Source organism: Triturus cristatus, chromosome 1_1, assembly GCF_964204655.1.
Source record: "Triturus cristatus chromosome 1_1, aTriCri1.1, whole genome shotgun sequence".
NCBI lineage: Eukaryota > Metazoa > Chordata > Amphibia > Caudata > Salamandridae > Triturus > Triturus cristatus.
In genome coordinates, this window is record NC_140579.1 from 14,798,574 (window position 1) to 14,824,871 (window position 26,298).

Below are 26,298 nucleotides of genomic sequence, written 5' to 3' on the forward strand. Positions count from 1 at the left end.
AAGCCATCACCAGCCAGCAACTGGAGACAAGCCATCACCAGCCAGCAACTGGAGACAAGCCATCACCAGCCAGCACCGGGAGTATGCCATCACCAGCCAGCACCTGGACACAAGCCATCACCAGCCAGCAACTGGAGACAAGCCATCACCAGCCAGCAACTGGAGACAAGCCATCACCAGCCAGCACCTGGAGTATGCCATCACCAGCCAGCGTATGCCACCACCAGCCACCACCGGGAGTATGCCATCACCAGCCAGCACCTGGACACAAGCCATCACCAGCCAGCACCTGGACACAAGCCATCACCAGCCAGCAACTGGAGACAAGCCATCACCAGCCAGCACCTGGACACAAGCCATCACCAGCCAGCAACTGGAGACAAGCCATCACCAGCCAGCAACTGGAGACAAGCCATCACCAGCCAGCACCTGGAGACAAGCCATCACCAGCCAGCAACTGGAGACAAGCCATCACCAGCCAGCAACTGGAGACAAGCCATCACCAGCCAGCACCTGGAGACAAGCCATCACCAGCCAGCACCTGGAGACAAGCCATCACCAGCCAGCAACTGGAGACAAGCCATCACCAGCCAGCGTATGCCACCACCAGCCACCACCGGGAGTATGCCATCACCAGCCAGCACCTGGACACAAGCCATCACCATCCAGCAACTGGAGACAAGCCATCACCAGCTAGCACCGGGAGTATGCCATCACCAGCCAGCAACGGGAGTATGCCACCACCAGCCAGCACCTGGACACAAGCCATCACCAGCCAGCAACTGGAGACAAGCCATCACCAGCCAGCACCGGAAGTATGACATCACCAGCCAGCAACGGGAGTATGCCCCCACCAGACAGCACCTGGACACAAGCCACCACCCGCCAGCAACTGGAGACAGGCCATCACCAGCCAGCACCTGGAGTATGCCATCACCAGCCAGCACCTGGAGTATGCCATCACCAGCCAGCACCTGGAGTATGCCATCACCAGCCAGCACCTGGAGTATGCCATCACCAGCCAGCACCGGGAGTATGCCACCACCAGCCAGCACCGGGAGTATGCCACCACCAACGGGAGTATGCCACCACCAACCAGCACCTGGACACAAGCCATCACCAGCCAGCAACTGGAGACAAGCCATCACCAACCAGCACCTGGAGTATGCCATCACCAGCCAGCAACTGGAGACAAGCCATCACCAGCCAGCAACTGGAGACAGGCCATCACCAGCCAGCACCTGGAGTATGCCATCACCAGCCAGCACCTGGAGTATGCCATCACCAGCCAGCACCTGGAGTATGCCATCACCAGCCAGCACCGGGAGTATGCCACCACCAGCCAGCACCGGGAGTATGCCACCACCAACGGGAGTATGCCACCACCAACCAGCACCTGGACACAAGCCATCACCAGCCAGCAACTGGAGACAAGCCATCACCAACCAGCACCTGGAGACAAGCCATCACCAGCCAGCACCTGGACACAAGCCATCACCAGCCAGCAACTGGAGACAAGCCATCACCAGCCAGCAACTGCAGACAAGCCATCACCAGCCAGCACCTGGAGTATGCCATCCCCAGCCAGCGTATGCCACCACCAGCCAGCACCTGGAGTATGCCATCACCAGCCAGCACCTGGACACAAGCCATCACCAGCCAGCACCTAGACACAAGCCATCACCAGCCAGCAACTGGAGACAAGCCATCACCAGCCAGCACCTGGACACAAGCCACCACCAGCCAGCACCTGGAGTATGCCATCACCAGCCAGCACCTGGACACAAGCCATCACCAGCCAGCAACTGGAGACAAGCCATCACCAGCCAGCACCTGGAGTATGCCATCACCAGCCAGCACCTGGAGTATGCCATCACCAGCCAGCACCTGGAGTATGCCATCACCAGCCAGCACCTGGAGTATGCCATCACCAGCCAGCACCGGGAGTATGCCACCACCAGCCAGCACCGGGAGTATGCCACCACCAACGGGAGTATGCCACCACCAACCAGCACCTGGACACAAGCCATCACCAGCCAGCAACTGGAGACAAGCTGTGGAAATGTGGATTTTCCTGGTCAGTTATGTCCCCTATCTTGGACCCCAACGGTTCTATATGCATGTTACAAGTACATGTATGTTCCCTCCAGTTCCAGTTTCTAAGACGCAAACATATGTGTGTCTACCGTCAACATGTTCTCTGTCAGATCCGCCATCTATGGGCTGGATATTCGATTCCTAGGTATGAAAGGCCACCGACTTTACATGGCTAAGTTACTCCATTTTTACAGTTCAGGCGAGTAGGCCCGATTCTGTCCTCAAAGCCTTTCCCTGCTCCCAGCCTCTGACAGCTTCAGCTTGAGCTCGCATCTGTATCCATGAACTTTGTCCTACTCCCTGTGCAGCTAACGGTGCCTGCCTCGGCCAGTTTTCGCCTGTCTGCCAAGAAGCTGTATTTCACCTTCGAATTATCTATTTTCCCCCTCAGCCGATGCATTCCTGCCTAGTGATTTAGGTAAACATTTCCTTTAGCTCACAAGCAAAGGACTCAGCCTTTCCGTCCTCCTGCAAGTGATTCATAGCCCTGTTGCTATGGAAAGTTTTCTGCCCCTCGCATCTCATATAGACACTTAGACGCTTGTACACGCACATAGTCAGTATAGAATAGATTCTGTCCGAGAGTCTCTTCCTTGTGGATAACATAGTTCTTTAAACATAGGATGTTAGATATGATTTGGGATTAGGTTGACATAACCCCAGACTTCTCGTCTCCACATGTAGAGCTAAATGTCAAGTCCCCTTCACCCCCTAGTTACACGTCAATTACACGTCATGCTGCTGCGCGCGCATCTATGCCAAGTATTATCTTATAGATCCACCTATGTCTGATAATCCTAACCAATCATGTTTCTTTTATTCCTTATTACGCCTAGTTTCGATTATGTCACTGTCACGTCATTTTTCTTATCAAATGTTACGCCTTCTACATTCGTTTCATTGTAATGTACTTATTATAAAAATACATGTCTATCAATAAATTATTGTACTTCACTTCCTGAACCCTCGTGGTGACGGAACCTGAAGGCCGCCACTCGAGTCGGCCATTTTGAATGGAATAAAGCCCATTAGAGAACCTCTTATACCACGGATTCTGCCTCTTGTTATTTTGAGCTATTTTACTTTATTTTAAGACTCCGTACGAAATTCAGTCAGGTAATATTTATTTTATTTACCACATAATGGCGCCCGAATAGGGACACTTTCTCATCTCACGCGCCGGCGGTGCGTTGCAGGCCCGGTCTCCTGCCACAGCTGGACGGACCATAAACGCGTACCAGCAGGATTTCCTGTAAGCTCCCTCCGGTCAAGCGGGGGCGACTGAGGCTGCGATCAACCCAGACGAGGCGGTGAGAAGTGCGAAGTATCCCGACCAGAGCCTAGCTGAGAGAGCAAGATCCGAGGTATACAGAAGCCCACCAGGTTTTCCGAGGGTCCGATGTCCGCAGTTATCGAGTCCTGTCCATTCTCTGAGGCCTTCCGTTTCAAGGAGCTACTCGGTGAGTACCATCGCCGGGGAGGCGTGTTGACGTGCACATAGGTTGTGCCGGTCAAGACGGATTTGGGTACACAAATCCGGTCTGCACTGTTTAGCAGTGTATATGTACTGTTTAGCAGTATATCAAGTATTCCGAAGTATTCAGTTATTGTCAAGAATTCAGCGTGGTGATTAGTTAAGCAGACTGTCATCATTGTCGACCATTATTAAATGTTTAATGTTTAATGTTTAAAGTATTCAGAAAATGTCTTGCATATTGTGGTATGAATGACTGTTCATTGTTCACTGTTCATTATTGTGTTTCTCGTATTAAGTAAGTTCAAGAGTAAGTATCAGATCAGTTGTTAATATGCCGCTCTTCTCGAAGTTAAGACAGATTACCACCAGAAAAGGGGTGCTTGAAGAAGCAGTTCCTATTCCTCCTAGAGACACTCCAGGACATTTCATGTACCATAAACATGGCTTAGATGCCATATTGTTTCTTGATCTATGGGTAGATTATACCAAGGGATTACCGGAAAGTCAAAGGTGGCCCGCAACGGGAACCTGGGATGCAGAGTGCATCATGAAAGTGGAGGAAGAGTTATGGAAAAGAAAGGTCAGACAGTCACAGAAAGACGCTATCGAGTTATGGCGTAAAGAATCTCATAGACGAACAGAAAAAGCACGTAGACAAGAAGAGAGGAGTAAAGAAAGTTCAAATAAAGTTCAAGAAAATCTATTAATTGAGGAAGGGATCCGAGTGAAATCAGAACAAGTAAATAGACAAAGTAATGCTCTTATGAATGGTATGTATCCCCTTCTAGCCGAAGGACTACCTAAGGCTGCTCCAGAGATGCCAAAAGACTTGCCACCCCCATTATTTCCAATTAAGGTACATCCAAAAGGGCATCCCAGAACCGCAGAAGACGTTTTCCTTTCCTCATATCTAGATGATGCAGCCCCCGAGTATGCTAACGCCACACCACATAGACCGTCTGGCGGAGGGGTTCAACGTCAGGATCAGGTATCTGTCCCCGTGCAACAGCAAGTCCCGACGCAAGCTTCGGCAAGCACATCTGTTTCCGCATCTGTCTCCGCAGTCGACTCTACAGGGGTAACAACACCCATAGTTGCTGTGTCACGTTCAACGAACCCATTCACACCCGACGCCCCAGATGGGGCCACGGGAGGTGCTAGCAGTACTTTTACACCACCTAGAATAAATAAACTTGTCTTTCAAGAGTCAGCACATTCACGTACACCTAAGTTCGTAAATGAACGTACGCTTAAGGAACTCCTTGTAAATTGTAGATATGACCCAGTGGTTGGTAAAGAGGACGAAATGGTCCTGGCATCATTACGTATTAGGCGAGCCGCAGAGTATTTAGCAAGGTTACCAGGAATGACTACGCATCTGGATAACATATATCATTTTGTTCAAACAGGACGAGATCCAGGATGTATTAACAGAGCTATGGAATTCCAGAAAGTAGAGATACAGGGGGAACTGTTACGTTTCCTCATAAACTGTGTGATCAGAAATCAAGATCGTCCGGGGGTAGACATGAACGTAATGCTTACTCTTACAAGATGGAGTCAGAATATATCAGAAGGGAGACACGATAAGCAAAATTGTATAATAGCCATGTGCCGAAAAATCCGTAAAGAAATAGAGCGTATTCATGCAGAAAGATTGGGAACAGACGAGTTTGAGCAAGATGAAGTGCCCGAATCAGGGAACTCTGCAAGACAGTCAGAGACCATAGCCTATGTAGGCAGAGGAAGATCCTGTGAAAATTCTAGATGTTTTTCTGATCCAATACACTCTGTATACCCAAATAATAGCAGAACGTATCCAACGCCTGTAATAAATCTGAAGTCTCCTGAACATTCGTTTCAAGCCGCAGATAAAATACTACGAGAACGAAGGGGTTACCACCTCCTCGATTCCATGGATGAGCAAGAATTAGCCAGATCAGCCGTGCACTGGATTGTTAGTCCTGAAAAATACGGTGATGAGACCGTAGCACACACGTTTCTCAACCTCAGTATAGATGAACAACGTTTAGCTGGAATCTATATGATTCAGCAACTCCTCATATTATATAAGAGCCAACATGCTGATCCTGGTCCTTTACCTGATATATTAACGGAACTACTCACGAACAGATGGAGAGGTTCTAGTAACAAGTTAATTAAAGAGATATTAGTGTCACGTAAACAGTATGTCCTTTTTGTAAGTCCGGATTCTCTCTCGCTGCCCCATAGAGAAAGAACGCCGTACTATATGGATAGACAAAATCCTTTACGAGAAGTGCACCCAATAAAAGGCGAAGACAATGAGTTTCACCGTGTATTTGTTTACACACCTATATCAAAAATGGAATTATTAGAAATGAAGAAAGTAGTACCTAGCCATGATAAAGACCCAGCGGGTTTCCACCGAGAAATTAAAGACATGTTACTGATGGGAGAGTACACCTTTCCTGATATTATGACGATATTAAAGGTGCTTTTGCCTGCTGGCATTTATGAAAAACTGAAAGAAAAAGAGTGGGAAGTGGGAGACCAAAAGATAGACTGGACAGCATTAGCAGAGGAAGAAAGGGGCCGAACTGCAGGTTCGGGGCTCGGGGATAAAGTTAAACTGTTACCAGGTTTACTAGTACAGGTACTGCCACGTTTATTAACTACAAAAAAGGAAGATTGGGGTGCAATCACAGCCTGCAAACAAAAGCAAGATGAAGACACAAGCGATTATTATGCTCGATTTGAAAAATGTTTTGGTATAAATAGTGGTATAAAAGCAAGTAGTGACTCATATCCACATTTATTTGTGACAAAATTAGTGGAAAATGCATTACCTCCAGTAAAGAATAGAATATTGAAATTCGAGAGTACCTGGCAAAGTAACACTCCGTCGCAAATGCTACAAATGTTACAGTATCATCACAATAGAATTAGGGATGAACAAGAACACGAGCATAGACGCATGAAGGATACAAAAATGAAAATGCTAGTTTCTCAGACAGTACCAGCAGATGGTCACAAAAAGGGTGCGACACATTCTGGTGATTCTGCAGTTCCTGTAAAAGGAACCTGCAATTACTGTAAACAACTGGGCCATCATGTACACGATTGTCCAGTCCTGAAACGTAATATAGCTACAGGCATTACAAAGGAGAGACCACGATTAGTTAGACAAGATCAGAATGAACAAGGAGCTATGCAGCATGGACAGTCCATGCCAGCCTCACAGCAACCCATACAGTTTGTGCCAGCTGCACCACCGTTGCCTGCTACTGCCACACAAACCGCAACACGACAACTGTATCAGACTGCACAGTATGAATACCCTGAATACCAGCGTTACGCATGAACCAGCCTAGAGAGGGAAGTTGACTTACCACTTATCGAGATTCCTGTAGATCAAGAAGGACCTTATGTACATAGTGAATTATTAGGTCAAGATAGAAAATTCTTACTCGATACAGGGGCAAGTCGAACAACTATAAAACGTAGCGAAGTTCCAGGGGCACCCCTCTCAGGCTCTCAAAATGTTTCCCTTGGTTTTTCAGGAAAACCTATTGTTAATGAAGTATCAAAGCCTCTACCACTTACAATAGGACCTTTGACACGAACTACAGATTTGTTGCTTACTAAATCATGCCCAGAAAATTTGCTAGGAATTAAAACTCTGAAAGCACTAGGAGCCATAATATGTTGTTCTCCGGAAGGAGTAAGGTTGTTTTTACGTGATTTTAAAGGTCACTATGTGTCTAGAGACATGGATCCCCGACTACAGACATTACCAGTACATCTATGGGCACAAGGACCTACGGATGTTGGCTGCATGAACATTACACCCTATCGAGTCACACTGAAAGCAGGAGTGGTACTACCACGAATGCGACAATACAAGTTACCGCATGATGCTGTAGTGGCTTTGCTGAAAATCATTGATGAGCTAATTGCCCAGGGAGTAGTTGTAGAAACAGACTCCAATGTATGTAATTCACCGATAATTCCGATTCTTAAACGAACTGATCCTACTGCCCCACCAGTGTACCGATTGGTTATTGATTTGCGTGAACTAAACAAGTGTATTGTACCACAATTCCCTGTGGTCCCTGATATATCATCATTATTGACAGCAATTGATTCCGAAGCAACATTCTTTACTGTAATTGATCTCAAGAATGCCTTTTTCAGCGTCCCAATAGATCCGGAAAGCCAATACTTGTTCGGATTCAGTTTAAATGGGCGCAGCTTTAAATTCTCACGCGCTCCTCAAGGATTTACAGAAAGCCCCAGCATCTACAGCCAAGCACTGAAACGAGAACTTGACAGTATCCACATGCCAGTCAATACTGCACTGCTTCAATATGTCGATGATCTGCTGATCACCGCGAGAAGCGAGCCAGAATGTGAAAAAGCTTCTCTGACAGTTTTACATTTCCTAGCCGACAAGGGGCACAAGGTGTCCCCTTCTAAGCTGCAATTCTGTGTTCAGCGAGTTATTTATCTTGGTCACTCGCTGTCCAAGGAGGGAAGGCAGCTTACACCAGATCGCATCCAGTTAATTGCTAACATGTCAATACCCCAGACACAAAAGGAGGTGCGGGCTTTCATAGGCCTCACTTCATATTGTAGACAGTGGATCCCTCAGTACGCATTTCTAGCAAAACCACTCATTCAGTTAACCACACAGGAGGCAGCCACATCGACTGTTCTCCCTTGGACTCAGGAACATACACAAGCTTTTGAAAGCCTAAAGGAAGCTTTATGTCAAGCACCTGTTTTAGCAACACCATGTTATAGCAAACATTTTACACTCTTTGTTACAGAACGCGAAGGTACTGCCTTATCAGTACTCACTCAGGATCAAGCAGGATCACGCAAGCCATGTGCTTATTTTTCCAGTACATTAGATCCCGTAGCTCAGGCTTTGCCTGCATGCCTGAAATCAGTGGCAGCGACAGCTTTAGCAATCAGACAAAGCGATGCCATAGTTTTAGGACACCCATTGACAGTACAAGTACCACATGCAGTAGAGGTTCTTGTGAACCGAACACAAACACAACACTTGACCATAGCAAGACTTACTGGTTATGAACTGACATTGTTTCAACCACACATAGAGATCCGACGGTGTAATACATTGAATCCTGCTACACTATTACCTGTAATTGGAACAGACCCACTAGCTCATGATTGTGTTGAAATCATTGAAATAAAGACGAAACCTAGACAAGACTTGACAGACGTTCCATTGTTAGATCCAGACCTGACGTTGTATGTAGACGGATCGTGCATGAGAACAAATACAGGAGATTTAGTGGCCGCGTATGCAGTCACAACAGACACTGAAGTTATTGAGACAAATTGTATAGATACTTTGTCAGCCCAAGCAGCAGAACTTATTGCTCTAACACAAGCCTGTATTCAAGCCACAAATAAGAAAGTTAATGTATACACTGACTCACGTTATGCATTCGGAGTTGTACACGACTTCGGCGTACTATGGCGAGAGAGAGGTTATTTAACTTCCCATGGTGCCCACATTCAGCACGGACCCCTCATTCATGCCTTGTTAGACGCAATACATCTACCCACTGCTATATCAATTATGAAATGTAAAGCACACACGAAGGTTACTGATACCATTTCTCAAGGCAATGACTTAGCTGACAGAACAGCTAAACAGACTGCTCAGAATCGCACATTAGACATGACAAAGCCAATAGTTCAGACACCAACACAGTGTATGACAATTAAGGATCCCGCACTTGACGTAATTGACATACAGACACATGCCACAGCAGAAGAAATAAAGAAGTGGACTGAACTAGGAGGGATCCAGACAGATCAAGGATGGATGACGAAGGAGAAATCTGTATGGTTTCTCCCTGATTCCATGGTTCAAGCCATTATAGCTACAGTTCACAGTCCAGCACATTTAGGAGAGAAGGCAATGCTAGACAGCATTCAGCACATTTGGTTCAACAAACATTTACGAGCAGCAGCTAAACAAAAAGTTCGTACCTGTATGATCTGTTGTCAGTTTAATCCAGGAAAGAGTGTTCCCGTAGAGCAGGGTGGATTTCAGCCTCCTGACCATCCTTTTGAAGTCCTCCAGATGGATTATATTCAGATGGAACGTTGTCGAGGATTCAAATATGTCCTCGTAGTTGTCTGCGCTCTCTCCCGTTGGACAGAGGCGTATCCCGTATCAGATTACACTGCCCCGACTACTGCCAAGCAGCTAGTTCGAGAATTCTTCCCACGGTACGGTTTACCACGTGTTGTATATTCAGACAACGGCCAGCCTTTCTCATCCGAATTAATGAAACATGTCTCACTTTTGTTGGGATATCAGTGGAAATTCCACTGTGTCCGACACCCCGAGGCAGCAGGTCTCGTGGAACGACATAATCAACTTTTAAAAATCAGATTGTCTAAAATATGTCAGGAAAAAGGTGTGGACTGGATAGTAGCCTTACCAGTTGCGCTATTCTACATGAGAATGGTAGCACACTCTCGAACAGGGCTATCCCCGTATGAGGTGATCTTTGGTAGACCACCGAATATGTGGGGGACGCCTATACCCCGTAAGATAACTGATGTTGACTGTAATATGCTGACAGATTACCTGGCTTCCTTGATGTCTGCACTACAATCTTCTCGTTCACAGGTGGTCGCAGCTTTTCCTGACAACACTGAGGTGAAACCCCATGACGTGGTCCCCGGGGACTTTGTCCTGGTTCGGAATTTTGATAGGAAAAGCCAATTGGATCCTAGGTGGAAGTTGCCTAAGCAGGTCCTGCTGACGACCAGAACAGCTGTGAAGATCGAAGGACGGAAAGGATGGGTGCATTCCACCCATATAAAAAAATTTCATGGACTTCCTCCTGACACAAACAGTACTTCCCGTGTGTCTTCCCCCATTGACTCAAAGCTACCTTTGGCTGAGGCCAGTAGCACCGAACTCTATAAACAGAAACTCAGGTCCAGATCTAAACTGTCGGACGATTTGATTGTTTAAGTCCTCTCCAAGGTGAAGCGGTTGAATCTGTCCCGACATGTATCCCTTAGGTCTGAATGATGTAGAGTCCAGAATCATAATGAAACGACATGCTTATTGTAAATTACTGCGTAACCACTGTATTGTGACTTTATTAATTTTGTTTTCCTTGAGTTTTTTAATAGTTATTGCAAGTATATTGTTGCATATGTATTATCCTGTTTCTAAACGTGTTCTCAATATAACTGATGAACATTCTTTTAGTGACCTACCGCCACATGAGTTGTCCTATAGACTTGCGCTGCGCAATAACACATTCATTAGTATGTTACATCATTCCCATCAGACTAGTAATGCCACCAATTGTTGGGTGTGTGGCCGACTCCCTCCCTATCAGAATAACAAAGGAGTTCTGCCTTTCTTTCCACATCCATTTACACGCAATGGCTCCTGTGGAGCATGGTTTAGTTTATTAAATTCCATAGACCCAGACACAGCAGTTTATCAACAACATTGGATATGGGGAAATCTGAATCTAGTTTTATTCAAAGTCTGTCACCCTAATAAGGAGGGTCACCCCAGTAGAACAGGAACTGATTTAGAAAATGAAGTGTATAAATTAGGTAATTTTACGCCTAATCTTATGATTTTGAATGTCAAATCCGAAGTTGAACTAATTCTGCCCACTATGTCAGTATTTCCAGTTAAGGGTGAATTATGTGTGAGAAAAGTTGGTTCCATACATATGGGCCATAGCCAATGCGTTACTACAGTAGAATATAGTGATCAAGGCAAATCGTCATTTAGGGCTTCTCGCCATTCTTACTTTATATGTGGTCAGACGGCATATATGCGTCTGCCTCTAGATTGGGATGGTACCTGTTATATAGCATTCCTTCTGCCACCTGTTTTCCTAGCTCCCCCTGATTATTATCGAAATGTTCATTTAGTACACAATAGAGAGCGAAGAGATCTCCCAGTTGTCGATTATACTGAGACGGCATGGGACAAGTATGTAGATTTCAATAAAGGTATCTTTCCCTATATAGGTACAATATCAAATAGTAAGCTGATACGCAGACTCACCAAGACTCTTGAAGCTGTAGTAAACGAGACTATAGCCGCCCTAGGCAATCTGACAGAGGAACAATCAGTGATGAGAATTGTTGTTCTCCAGAATCGTCTTGTCCTTGACGTCATCCTGGCCGATAGGGGCGGAGCTTGCAGGGTCATCGGATCCAGCTGCTGCATATTCATACCAGAAAATTCGCCATCTGTATATAAAGCTATAACACGCCTTCATAAGATTGTAAGCCAGATACACGAAAATCCAGGCACTTGGACGTGGTCCGGGTGGTTTTGGAATGTGATATCAGCCTGGGGATGGAGAGTTCTATCTTTCCTAGGTATTGGCCTTCTTATGCTCTTCAGTTGTTGTCTATGCCTGCAATGTGGACCAGCGATTTGTGGTCTGTGTGCCACATCGTGTATTCCACATCAAGGTTTTGGCTCAAGATCCCGGAAGAAGAAAGAAGAAGAAATGATGCTCCATGAGCAAATCGATGGAATGATGAAGATTGATATCTCTTGAAGGGCAAGAAGGGGACAAGGAGGGAATGTGGAAATGTGGATTTTCCTGGTCAGTTATGTCCCCTATCTTGGACCCCAACGGTTCTATATGCATGTTACAAGTACATGTATGTTCCCTCCAGTTCCAGTTTCTAAGACGCAAACATATGTGTGTCTACCGTCAACATGTTCTCTGTCAGATCCGCCATCTATGGGCTGGATATTCGATTCCTAGGTATGAAAGGCCACCGACTTTACATGGCTAAGTTACTCCATTTTTACAGTTCAGGCGAGTAGGCCCGATTCTGTCCTCAAAGCCTTTCCCTGCTCCCAGCCTCTGACAGCTTCAGCTTGAGCTCGCATCTGTATCCATGAACTTTGTCCTACTCCCTGTGCAGCTAACGGTGCCTGCCTCGGCCAGTTTTCGCCTGTCTGCCAAGAAGCTGTATTTCACCTTCGAATTATCTATTTTCCCCCTCAGCCGATGCATTCCTGCCTAGTGATTTAGGTAAACATTTCCTTTAGCTCACAAGCAAAGGACTCAGCCTTTCCGTCCTCCTGCAAGTGATTCATAGCCCTGTTGCTATGGAAAGTTTTCTGCCCCTCGCATCTCATATAGACACTTAGACGCTTGTACACGCACATAGTCAGTATAGAATAGATTCTGTCCGAGAGTCTCTTCCTTGTGGATAACATAGTTCTTTAAACATAGGATGTTAGATATGATTTGGGATTAGGTTGACATAACCCCAGACTTCTCGTCTCCACATGTAGAGCTAAATGTCAAGTCCCCTTCACCCCCTAGTTACACGTCAATTACACGTCATGCTGCTGCGCGCGCATCTATGCCAAGTATTATCTTATAGATCCACCTATGTCTGATAATCCTAACCAATCATGTTTCTTTTATTCCTTATTACGCCTAGTTTCGATTATGTCACTGTCACGTCATTTTTCTTATCAAATGTTACGCCTTCTACATTCGTTTCATTGTAATGTACTTATTATAAAAATACATGTCTATCAATAAATTATTGTACTTCACTTCCTGAACCCTCGTGGTGACGGAACCTGAAGGCCGCCACTCGAGTCGGCCATTTTGAATGGAATAAAGCCCATTAGAGAACCTCTTATACCACGGATTCTGCCTCTTGTTATTTTGAGCTATTTTACTTTATTTTAAGACTCCGTACGAAATTCAGTCAGGTAATATTTATTTTATTTACCACAAAGCCATCACCAACCAGCACCTGGAGACAAGCCATCACCAGCCAGCACCTGGACACAAGCCATCACCAGCCAGCAACTGGAGACAAGCCATCACCAGCCAGCAACTGCAGACAAGCCATCACCAGCCAGCACCTGGAGTATGCCATCCCCAGCCAGCGTATGCCACCACCAGCCAGCACCTGGAGTATGCCATCACCAGCCAGCACCTGGACACAAGCCACCACCAGCCAGCAACTGGAGACAAGCCATTACCAGCCAGCACCTGGAGTATGCCATCACCAGCCAGCACCTAGACACAAGCCATCACCAGCCAGCACCTAGACACAAGCCATCACCAGCCAGCACCTGGAGTATGCCATCACCAGCCAGCGTATGCCACCACCAGCCAGCACCTGGAGTATGCCATCACCAGCCAGCACCTGGACACAAGCCATCACCAGCCAGCACCTAGACACAAGCCACCACCAGCCAGCACCTGGAGTATGCCATCACCAGCCAGCACCTGGACACAAGCCATCACCAGCCAGCAACTGGAGACAAGCCATCACCAGCCAGCACCTGGAGTATGCCATCACCAGCCAGCAACTGGAGACAAGCCATCACCAGCCAGCACCTGGACACAAGCCATCACCAGCCAGCAACTGGAGACAAGCCATCACCAACCAGCACCTGGAGTATGCCATCACCAGCCAGCGTATGCCACCACCAGCCAGCACCTGGATTATGCCACCACCTGGACACAAGCCATCACCAGCCAGCACCCAGAAACATTCCAACATAAGCCATCTCTGGAAAATACGCTCTACTGACCAACTACCGACCTAGCCCCACCCTCCTTTTATTTTACAGCCAAATGATGGAAATGCAGGTGAAACGACAGCTTCAAGAATGTGTGGATTTAACCCACCTTGGCAAGATGAGGGAAGAACTCCATCTTTCCCTTGCCTGGGTACTAATTCAGCCAAATTCTCGTGGCAGCCAACAATATTATCAACCATAAAATACTGCACGAAAGCCTCGTACTCTGAGCAGGCATAACCGAGTGTTGAAACAAGTCCAATCATTTCTCACAAAGCACATTCAAAACTCAGATCAGCAGACTCGCCCCTACCCCTTGTGCACGGTGGCATATCTCAGGACCGGCCCTCTTGGGTCTTTTCTTCAAAATGTACGTATGTACCCTGGCGCAACTTCTTGAACACCACCAGGCCAACCTCAAGATGTACGCCACTTGTGCTTAATTTGTACTGGTGTTTGCTAGTGCTCAGCACCAACAGTTCTTTCTCAACATCGGCACTTATTTCCAAAAGTCAACCACATGGTGGCGCTGTCTGCCCTATTTTTTTTATTTTTTTTTAAGCAAACGGCATCCGCAGCTGGTTTAAAAATGTAATTAAATGAAAATTTAAATAACAAACAATATCTTGTCCAGGCCATTCTTTCAGCTCTGGGGACTTGGAATAATCCAAATTGTCACATTTATTGGAGAGCTATGTTTTTTAGGTAACGGTGGCACTGGCATTTGGCAGCCCTGGCAGGCTGTACACCCTGCAGAGGTCTGCTATTGAATACCCTGGGTCCTCGAACGTAAGTTTATTTCATTTTATATTTTTATTAAAAACTGTATGCGGCTGACACACAAATCCACCTCGAAAACCCAAACATCATCTCATCGTTGGGCCGTGCCCTCCAGGGGATAAAGGGCACTTCCTGGGCATGAGTGGCACCGAAAGGATGTTGGTACTCAGTGACTGAGCCCCAGTCGCTAACCTTTGGCTGCACCCCGGCCCGCAGTGATGGATGGATGACCGGGGTCAACAGAGAGCCGACCCTAATCTCCGCATCAACCACGAAGTGAAGCTGAGGAGAGCCCCCGTCCTGCAGGCACAGAATACTAAGGCGTTGTACTCTGGTCTCCCCAAGAAACTGCGCCCCAGACCCCAAAGATCTCAGAACCAGGCACCAGGCTGGATCACATGAAGCTCCCGCTGAACTCACTCCATTGGCTGATTCTAGCTGACAGGATGCAGTGACGTGCCCTGTGCACCTAGCAAGGATGCAGTGACATGGCCTGTGCACCGGGGCAAGGATGTAGCGACATGGCCTGTGCACGGAGGCAAGGATGCAGTGACATGGCCTGTGCACCGAGGCAAGGATGCAGCGACGTGGCCTGTGCACCGGGGGCAAGGATGCAGCGACATGGCCTGTGCACCGGGGGCAAGGATGCAGCGACATGGCCTGTGCACCGGGGGCAAGGATGCAGCGACGTGGCCTGTGCACCGGGGCAAGGATGCAGTGACATGGCCTGTGCACGGAGGCAAGGATGCAGCGACATGGCCTGTGCACCGGGTGAAGGATGCAGTGGCATGCCCCGTGCACCGGGTCAAGGATGCAGTGACATGTCCCGTGCACCTCGGCATGGATGCAGTGACATGCCCTAGGCACCGGGGCAAGGGCCCTCTTACCCCCAGAGGCTGGCATCACATTACCTGCTAACCACAGGCCTCCGGCCCATGTCACCCACCTGAAAGAACCCCGAAGGGAAGGAGACATGAAGGTGGTCACTGGGTGCACGAGACAGATACACCGGAAGTTATGAACCCCAGGGTGAGACCTGAGCAGCTCAGCGACCTGCAGTTCAGTAACTACTGGAAACCGAACTATTCCTGCTTGAGTTAAACTGAAATACACAAGAGACCGCACTCGAAGAACAGTGCACAGTGCTTCAACCTGCCCCTCAGAGCGTCTCTTCCGCCAGCGCCCTGAAGTACCTCCCAGGCGACACAACCGCTTTGTAAAACACTTCAATGAGTTAATGACTCGTCAGATTATTGACAACCACCTGAAAGTGCCAGAAATGGTTTATTCAGAGAAACTCTATTTCCACCTTAAAAAAGTACAGCCCGCCTTGTTTCGATGCCTCGTAGAATCTGAGTGAGAAAGTTCTTTCAGAGAGAGCTGCCAGGCATCACAGACCCACGGGTCAGGGGGTCACCCAGTCCCGGAAGTACAAGTACCAGAATGCAAAGGGCAGGTCTCGTAGCCAAGACCAGCTCAGGGAAAGCAGGGGCCCTGAACTCCTGTAAAATCGTCATAAGAGACACAAATGAGATGTTTAAATGACATGTTAATGTAATACCATCACAGCACGCTCATGAACTAATGTAGCGCCTCGAAAACAGGGGAAGTCGAGCCAGCCTGCCCATGTTAACATGACTAATAACACGCTTTCCATAGAGCACCCCAAAATGAAAGGCTCCCTCTTCTCAATGTGGTGGTTACCAATATCCAAGTGAATCTTTTTATAAACCTATAATCTCATGATTTTATCATGAAGCTCCACATATCATCATGTTTTATGACTTTCAGTTCCGCTCCTGATTTTATCCCTGAGCAGCCTGTGGGCAGCTCCGCATGTTTCCCGTGGCCGGAAGCAGCTCGTGGTTTCAAGGCATCGCCCGGCTCCTCATGTCACCCGGAGTCTCGCGGATTTCAACACTGTTTTATTTCCTGATATTTTCCCAGATTAAGTAGAGACCTAGCGGCGTGACGCCACCGGAATGGCGCTATCATGACTCCTGATTTTAGCCTTCGCGCCCTTTCCTGAATGTATCTACTGCGATGGGATGATATGACAGACAGACCGACCGACACACACACAGACACACACACCCCGCCCCTGTATACAATTTAGATTAAATCAGCTGTTCGCCTTTGCATCAAGTAACGCGGGGATCTGTGTAATAAGTAGATATTCCGAGTCCAGCGCTAGATTTCGACAGCCCACATTTTGTTTTTTTCCTGTTAACTAGTAGCCGTGATGTCTCTTCAGACACCCCAACTAGCAGTGCGCCTGCAAGTGCATGCAACCTGTACAGGCCCACCAGACACCACAACATGTATGTTTTTATCCTCAAACATGAACCTGTGTTATTGCTGCGCCCTCCGGGGCGGGCTCCGTCAATCATTGCTAGTGTGTCCCAACTTCTCATTCAACCGAGTGCACCTGTCTCTCCTTTCCCCCTGTGTCATCACACACCGAACCCCCATGTCACACTCAGAGACAGTCTAGAAGATGCGGGACCGTCCCTCGGACGGGGAGAGTCTCTCCGAGGCGACGGTCTATCAGGGAAGTGACAGTCTGTCAGAGACAGGACAGCCCTCCAATCGGCGACGGTCTCCTATGGAATGCAGTCTCTGAACAAGGAAGCAGTCCCTTCCTTCGAGGTAGAAGTGACTGCCACTCAGGCGATAACACTCTCTCGTGGTTTGACAGCCTATAGAAACTGAATCTGGAGCACTGTCTCTCAGCGGGTGCGGCGGCAGTCTCTCAGCCAACACACTCTGAGGGCAGAAGGACCGTCTCGCAGGGAGTGGCAGTGTCCCGGCTAGGCTGTCTCGTATGGATATGGGCCTATTTATCATAAGGGTGACTGTGAGACCATCTCGGGGGTCTCAGTTGCCTATGGGGGGGGGGGGGGGCTGTCAGTCAGAGAGGCAGAAAGGCATGGACGTCTCTCTGGAGGATGGGGTTCTACCAGAGGGAATGTCGGAGGGTTGGGAGAAAGACTCTCGCAGGGAAGTCTCTCCGGGGGTAAGAGTTTGTCTCAGAGCCGGTGACGGTGGCTCAGTGAGCTACCCGTCTCTCGGTCCCCTCTGGTGAGCTGACAATCTCGCAGATTGGAGGTCTCTCAGACGGCGGGAATGACAGTCTACCAGGTAGGGAGACCGTCTTATAGGCGAGATGACCATCTGTCGGAAGAGACAGTCTCATAGGGGGCAACAGTCTCTGACAGTCTCTCGGGTGAGGCGACGGTCTGCCAGGACAGGTAACAGTCTCTCAGAGAAAGTAGCAACTCAGCGAGTTAACCGTCCGTGGGGAGCTGGCAGCCTGTCAGATGGGGTGAGGGTCTCTCAGGGGGTGACGGTCACTCTCGGGGAGACATCTCTCAGGTAGAGGTCTCAGAGAGTTCGCAGCCTTTGGCAGGGAGCGGACCGCTCGGATGTGGCGAAGGTCTCCGAGGGGTAACGGTCACTCTCGGGGAGACATCTCTCAGAGGGGGGGGGGGGGGGGCTGCACTCACCGTAGGGCCCCGAGCTCTCCTTCTCCTCCTTGTCCTTCTTCCCCATGGCTGGGGGGCCTCGGGGGTCCTGGAGATGGATGGATGGAGGGCTTCCTTCCTCCTTCCTTCTGCCCCTCCTCGCCTCACTCTGAGGCTGGAATCCTTCCTCTGTTCACCTGTCAGAGTGGAACCTGCCTGACGTCACTTCAGCTCCACCCACCAGCTCCCACAGGCCACGCCTCCTCAGAACACCTGCTGCAGGAAGTCCACGCCCTTCAGGACACCTGCCTGTAGCATGCTGCTCTAAGGGAGGCCATTTCATTGCATTAGAACTTTATTTACATTCTAGAAGTGCGGCATGCATTGTGCAGCGGCATTCCTCTCCGAGGAGGCCGTTCTCACTGGATGAGCTATGCTTGAGGGGGGAGGGGGGGCTGTAATAAAGAATCCAAGGTATTCATTTACTGTTGAAGTGGATTTATTCAAGGATGCTACATCAATTTGGCGACAGGGATAGTCAGCCTCCTGCCACCTAAGGCAAAAGAAAATCCTTCGGATTTCATACTTCAACCGAGGATTCGACGCGCTCTGCATTATCTACAAGTCCCGAGGCGCTTCCAGCGGGGGGGCAACGACGGACAACTCCGCTATTTCGTGAGTTCAGTTGGTTGTATTTCTTCCCCTGCGTTATAAAGCTCCGTTTACTCTTAAATTGGCCCCGACTGCTGGGCCACTAGCGGATTCACTAGCAGGAGCGCGGCTTACTTATGAATTGACTTCAGCCGCTGTCCGCGAGCGGTTTCCCTGACGTGTGGACATCGCTCCTGTTGGACCTGGCACCATTGGCGTGGGTCTCCCTTCCACTTTGTTGCTGTGCCTCATACGTTCGTCTGGTGTAAGATGCTTAGGGCACCGTGCCACTGCTGTCCAGGGCCACAGTGCGTGTGCTCCCTATGGTACATTGATGTATGAATTAGTGACTCCATGATTGGGTATATTTGATTCACTGTCAGACCCTAGTACAGTGCACCATTTGTGCCCAGGGCTTGTAAGTCAAATGCTGCTGGTGGGCTTGCAGCACTGGTTGTGCCACCCACAGAAGCAGCCTGGTAAAATGTGTCTCCAACCTGCCATTGCAGAGCCTGCGTGCAGTCTGGTACTGCCATGACGACTGGGTAAGTGCACCCACTTGCCAGTTCCTAAACCTTCCCTTTGCGTCATATCAGTCACCCCTAAGGTAGGCCCAAGCGCAGGGTGCATTATAAGTATAAGGTAGGACATGCCCTGGTGTGTGTGGCATGTCCTAATAGTGAATTACGGCCATTTTCGTTTTTCACTTTTGCAATGCTACCTGTTCTCCATAGGCCAGAATGGGCAGTTTGATTATAACATCTTATCATCCTAATTGACTCATGGAACATGGTAGAAATTCGAGTTTAGTATGCCTGAACTCAGAATGATAACATACATCTTTTAGTAAAGTTGGTTTTAACATTCTGTGTTTGAAAATACCACTTTTAGAAAGTAGGTATTTTCTTGCTTAACTGTCCAAGCCTGCCTCGGCTAGGCTGTGTATTGCTTGTCTGGAGTTTGAGAGACAGGGGCTGGGGAAATTCCAGGAGACAGGGTGAGGCAGCCAGGGCTGAATAGAGAGATCTGCATCTAGATGGGTGGGAGGAGTTGCACCTGGGACCTGAATAGGGCTGTGCCTTCCCTCCACAATGCTGGCTCCACCCCCTGTGGGGCGTCTGATGTTTCTGCCCTGCACTGTGAAAGGAAAGAAGGAGTCATGTAAACAGAGTGCTCCAGAACTGGTTTGGACTGGGCAAAGGCCCCTCTGCCCTAAGAGGACAAAGGATTTTGGGGTATATATATTGGGACCCTGATCCCAAGAGATTAGATCACTTTTGGGAAGACAAGAAGAAACCTCTGCTGAGGAAGGAACCCGCGAAGACTGAAGGAGAGGCTAGCCCCACCTGGTTGCTGTTTTGGGGAATTGGCCTGCAGTGGTTGCCTTACTGCCTAAGAGAGGGGGGAGAATTCTGTGTGTGTGCCCTCATCAACTTGTGAAAAGATCTCCCAAGGGCTTGGAAGAGAGCTTGCCCCCTGACCGAAGTCTCAGGACCAGTAGACTTCACCAGCCTTTGTGGATTGCTGCTGGAAACGCTGTTCCAGTGGCTACAGAGGGAGGGAGCTGTGACCGACTCACATGACCGACCCGGTGTCCTGTAGGCACCGCATCAACAACGTCCGCATCGAACAACGCAAGCTCTGTGCTCACCGACGCTGTCCTGACGCCGTCACTGAGCCGTTGCCTGCACCGTAACCTGTCGACACAGTGACGTGCAACGCCTCGCTACACCAAATCGAACTGGTCTGACCGACACAATCACTGTTGCTGACTTTGAGGCCTGTGAACGAATCGGAGTTGGGCACCACTCGCACCCTTCGCGAAGCACCGCCCGACTCGTACCGCTGTCCGGACTGATCGACGCCAGCTCCCGCAATCCGGCTCTGTCGAAGCACCGTCTCGCCCTGCAACGTACGCCTCGGACCCACCGACTCCGTCAACGGGCCGTTGCCTGCACCGCATCGAGGGACAACGCGTCCTTCAATGCTTTCTTTCTTTTCTGCACCGCGACGAGCGCCTCAAGTAAAAGGTACTGTGACTGAGTCTGTTGACATTTGAGTGGGCCCGGTCCGACGCGGTCCGCTGGATTTGTTAGACTCTGTGTTATGTGTTATTTCAGCAACGCTGTAGCCGGACAGGGCTACCGACTCGCACAGAACTTTGATTTAAGCCTTTTTAACAAGAACTCTTGATTTCTAAAAGTATTGTGGATTATTTTTGTCGTTTATGGTCTTGTGGTAACTCTATATAAAAGATACTTATTTTTATGAATACAGTACTTACAGGGAACAGTCTACTGCCTAGGGTCGAGTCATCTGCCATTTTTAAGAGAGCTCATCACCTGGCTGTTGAGATTGCTTTGAGCGCCGGGACACTTCTGCGGAAGCCGCTGTGTGCTTAACAAATGTTATTTGATTCAATTTTGTGCGTGAGGTGAGAGGGAGTGCTTGCCGCAAGCTGCGTGTTGTGATCTTACATGAAGACACTGGTAGCCATGATGTAGGTTTCTAAGTCTTCTTTATTAGTTCCAGTTCCAGGTAACATCAGACTAGGTTTAGCCATGTACTAGCTCCTGCACCAAGCCCTACTTAGGCCCTTGTTACAGCCTTGCTGAGGCTCTACTACAGCCCTATCTTAAGCCCCACCAGGAGCAGCCTGCCTAGCTGCTCAGCCCATCTCCAACTGTCATCACTCATCCACACAGGCACCCAGGCATTCCACGCATCACAGTCACACCAACATTCCGTTACCATCTCACCCTAGCTGCGCAGCTAGGAAGACCTAGGCTAATTACAATTAAGTAAAAGTCAGGATATAACATTATCCCTTTCCTTTTAAAATGAAAACAAAGATCACAATACCAGAACAGAAAACTATACACAAAATAAGCAGTAATGTTCATACCTAAAGAATGCAACTAAAAGTAAAACATCACTACAGTGAGAACAATGCAAATAAAGAAAAGATGGGTAAAATATGACATATCAAAATTTCCCATCCTCCCTCAAGAATATTATAAATTCATAAAGATATTAAATCACACACCATGTTATCACACACCATGTTACAACGCAGAATAACACTGCGTACTTTGGGAAAGACTTTAAAATGTCAAGCAACTTAAACTAGCAGTAACCCCATCCTTCCCCCTGAACATTTGAAAACCATGTAGCGAGAGGTGAACCCACCCCACAACAAACACCCGAGGCCATAAACAGACAACAAGGGTGAACCGACACTACAATTACACGTGTACCACAATATGGACCACATAGAGAGTACACACAGTGAGGCGCAGGACGACTTACACACGACCACAACTGAAGCGCAGGGTGACTTACACAGGACAACACGTGATGCACAAGGCGACTTACACACAACATCTGAAGCGCAGGGCGACTTACACAGGACAACATGTGATGCACAAGGCGGCTTACACACAACATCATCTGAAGCGCAGGGCGACTTACACAGGACAACATGTGACGCGCAGGGCGACTTACACACAACAACTGAAGCGCAGGGCGACTTACACAGGACAACATGTGAGGCGCAGGGCGACTTACACACATACAGTCAAGACGTGCAGCGCAAGGCGACTTACACATATTGATCATGACGCAAAAGAACCACCCTCAAATAAGGGATAGAACTATAAAGGAACTAATGCCTAAACCCATCCCTCATGTAAGGGATAAAATTATAATAACCACCCACTGAGATATGTGGGCCACCCAAATCTAGAGAGAGAAAACTGTGGATTCACGAATCAAGAAAACATTCCATAGGTCATACAAATGCAATGCCATAAACTGTGGAACATAGCTAAACTGTATCCCACGCATAAATTACCTGTGACAGACCTAGGAAAACTCATAACCTAGTGGTATATTCTTCCTGTATAACATTGTAAGCAAATCCACCCACACCATGAAAAATTAACCAATTCTTCCAATACTATTTGCTGCAGCTATATTCAAAAAGGACAAATAGTGCTATACATGATAAGCTTCAGGCAATCGCAGTGCCCAAAACCAGGCAACCCCATAAATTGAAGCATTTGAGTCACCGTGAAGAATTCAATGTCCGCTCAAGAACTGTGCTCAGAGAACCTTCATGCACCCCGAAATTTACCCAAGTTGTAAGTGCTCCGCATTTGTGACCCAAACCCTTCTTATACACACCATATGCACCTAACTCGGGCACAGCGATGACAGAGGACTCCATAAAAATTCTTGAAGAAGAAGTCGGCTTTTTGAAAATGAAGAGAGTTGCTCCTAGACCTCGTACTGAGTTGCCGGAAAAACACTATAAACATGCTTGCCTTTAGTATCCTAAAGATGGCGGCACGTACTTGACGGTAAGCCGGATGGCTCACCAGACGTCGAAGCTTGAATGCGTCCATCAACAGAGCTCTGCACTGTAATCCACGTTATCGAAGTTCCGACTGGAGCCTCGCGCAACACCAAGACAAAGGTGAGTGGCACGCGCACATACATTTAAAATTTTAACTTGAAGGAAACAGTTGGTCGAAGAATCCCATCCTCGTCGCCAAAATTATGTTGTGATCTTACATGAAGACACTGGTAGCCATGATGTAGGTTTCTAAGTCTTCTTTATTAGTTCCAGTTCCAGGTAACATCAGACTAGGTTTAGCCATGTACTAGCTCCTGCACCAAGCCCTACTTAGGCCCTTGTTACAGCCTTGCTGAGGCTCTACTACAGCCCTATCTTAAGCCCCACCAGGAGCAGCCTGCCTAGCTGCTCAGCCCATCTCCAACTGTCATCACTCATCCACACAGGCACCCAGGCATTCCACGCATCACAGTCACACCAACATTCCGTTACCATCTCACCCTAGCTGCGCAGCTAGGAAGACCTAGGCTAATTACAACTCAGGATATAACACTGCGGTCAAGAGTGAGGTGGAATAAAGATGTGTCAGTGGGATAGAGTTGCATTTGGCATGAACCCACCGTCTTCAAGACTGTGGCTATCCTGTCCATTGTGTGCGGACGGTAGAGTGTGGGTTTATGGTGTGAACCGTGCGGAAAGAGCTCTATGCCATGCATGAGAAAAGGATGGCTGCTACAAACGTACTGTTGTGATAATCCACATTTGATAATCCACATTTGTAAAGCGCGAACAATCACCCGTAAGGGTCTCTAGGCGCTGGGGGCCGTCGGGAATATTAAGCAAGCTATTGCCCAGAGTCACATGGTGCTGGGCTATCTGCTGCCAGCACCGGGGATCGAACCGTGATCCCCAGCTTCCGGAGTCAGTCGCCCTGGCTGTGGCGCCACACCTCTTACGATATGTAAGGGGAGTGAAGCAGTTAAGTGTAAAAGGGTGATAGAATTGTATTTGCATACACTTACCATCTGGGGGTAAAAGTTGCTCACCTGATGCAGAGGTAAGGGGGGCAGGAAATAATAACCCAGTATTTGTAAAGCGTGAACTAATCACCCCTAAGGGTCTCAAGGCGCTGGGGGTCATCGGTAAGATTAAGCGAGCTATTGCCCAGAGTCACATGGTGCTAGGCGGAGCTGCCGCCGGCGCCAGGGATCGAACCGTGAGCTCCGTGCTCCAGAGTCAGCCACCCTGGCCGCTGTGCCACACCTCTCCCTGGAGTGGAGGTCAAATGAAATGGGAGAGGTTAAGCTGAGGAGGAAGGGGAGAGGTTTTGGAGGGAGATGGTTAGTGAGACGATGGTGGTAGAAAAGTTTGATGGATAGCAAAGTTGAGGAGGAAGGCAAAGGAGGGGATGATGCCATGGAAGGAGGAGAGCGAGGGAGTGGAAAAATAGCTGTGGATTGACCTACCGAGGGAGAACATGTGGGCACACTGGTGAGCTCTGTGACGCCTAAATCTAGAGACTGACATCGACGGAGCAGAAACAACTGCCCTTGGCAGCACTCACTCCAAAAGTAAAGTAGATTGTGTGAAACATACAACATTGCACTCAGCAAAAACAAGCCACTATACTACACACTTCTCTTTAGAAAGGGGTGTCTCTGTTATACTGGGAACCCACTCAATGTTGTCTTTAGTTTCAGGTTTACACTTATTGGGCCCCTGGAGGCAACTCTGTGCAAGAAGAAATAGCTTTCCAGAGAAGTATAGTGCTTTCATATGTTTATGAACAGAGGCCGAAAGACACCAGACCTTAGATAAACAAAATGCAAAACATTAGGAGGGGTTTGATTTTCAGGGTGCCTCCATGAATCCCCTGCGACTTAGCAAACGGTGTCTGTGGTTTAAGCATATATAATGGACCTTGGGGAAACACAACATTTCCATGTCCAATGCCTTTCATTACAAGTGCCCCAGAGGAGGGCAAATCTGAAACCACAGGGAGTGGAATCTATTGAGTGTGGTACATTTCTATAAAGGTGGGACATCATAAGTAGAATTTATTGTTTACCACACCAAAATGTCAATAGCTCCGCCCAGGTATGACCGGCCGAAACGTATTCTGGAAGGGGTGAGGTGTTTGCGCATAACTCAAATTTCAGTATGTGTGGTAACTGGTCATCAGGACCCAAGAAGCAATCCGTCTCTCCACCCCCTTTGACTTCCATTTAATGGTCTAAGGTTTTTTCCTGCGGCAGAAAAATGACTAATCCGAGCCTTATCAACTGAGAGGGCTTACCCAAGGAGTCTTCAACCTTTTGTGTAATAAGAGCTACTTATATTCAATGCCAGTCATCCAGACGTATCAGCAATATTAGTGTTGGGATGATGACCTCATCAGACAAGATTATGGTAGGGGCCCCCGTAAGCAAGATTCCAACAAGAGGCAACCAGAGTGCATTAGACAGGACAGCCCGCAGTACTATCATTTGGAATGCTTCTATACGGGGAACGCGCAAACTAGCCACTGCTGCAAATGTCCCTGACACAAAGCAAATTATATTAGTAATAAATCTCTCCCATGTTGCATGATCTATCGCTCATATATCAGCTTCAGGTATATTTTGCACATTCCACCATGTTCCTCCAAACATCAGCTTATGAGTTCTGAAAATACACACGCTCGTCTTGTATAAGCACTTTTCAATTTTGCCGTACATCAACAAAGCTGAAGTTTTCAGATTTTGTCATCTGGGCTGCACGGATGAGACCGATTTACAGGTAACTGGAGAGCTGCCAGTACCTCACTAGCTACTCGCTGAGGGAGACTCACAGGCATATTATCAAGGGCAGTATCGCAGCTTTAGCGGCACTTTTAGCCGCTAGAGCG

General features: G+C 48.1%; 1 protein-coding gene across 1 annotated transcript in view; it reads right to left on the reverse strand.

Annotated features, from left to right (window-relative positions):
• Positions 1-18,654, reverse strand: part of SLC44A4 (solute carrier family 44 member 4) — a 311,986-nt gene extending 293,332 nt beyond the window's left edge. Inside the window, exon 1 of the mRNA XM_085632339.1 lies at positions 18,446-18,654. Within this exon, the coding sequence (XP_085488465.1) occupies positions 18,446-18,491 (46 nt within the window). The 5' untranslated portion in view covers positions 18,492-18,654. The remainder of the gene's footprint in view (positions 1-18,445) is intronic.
• Positions 18,655-26,298: the final 7,644 nt, after the last annotated feature.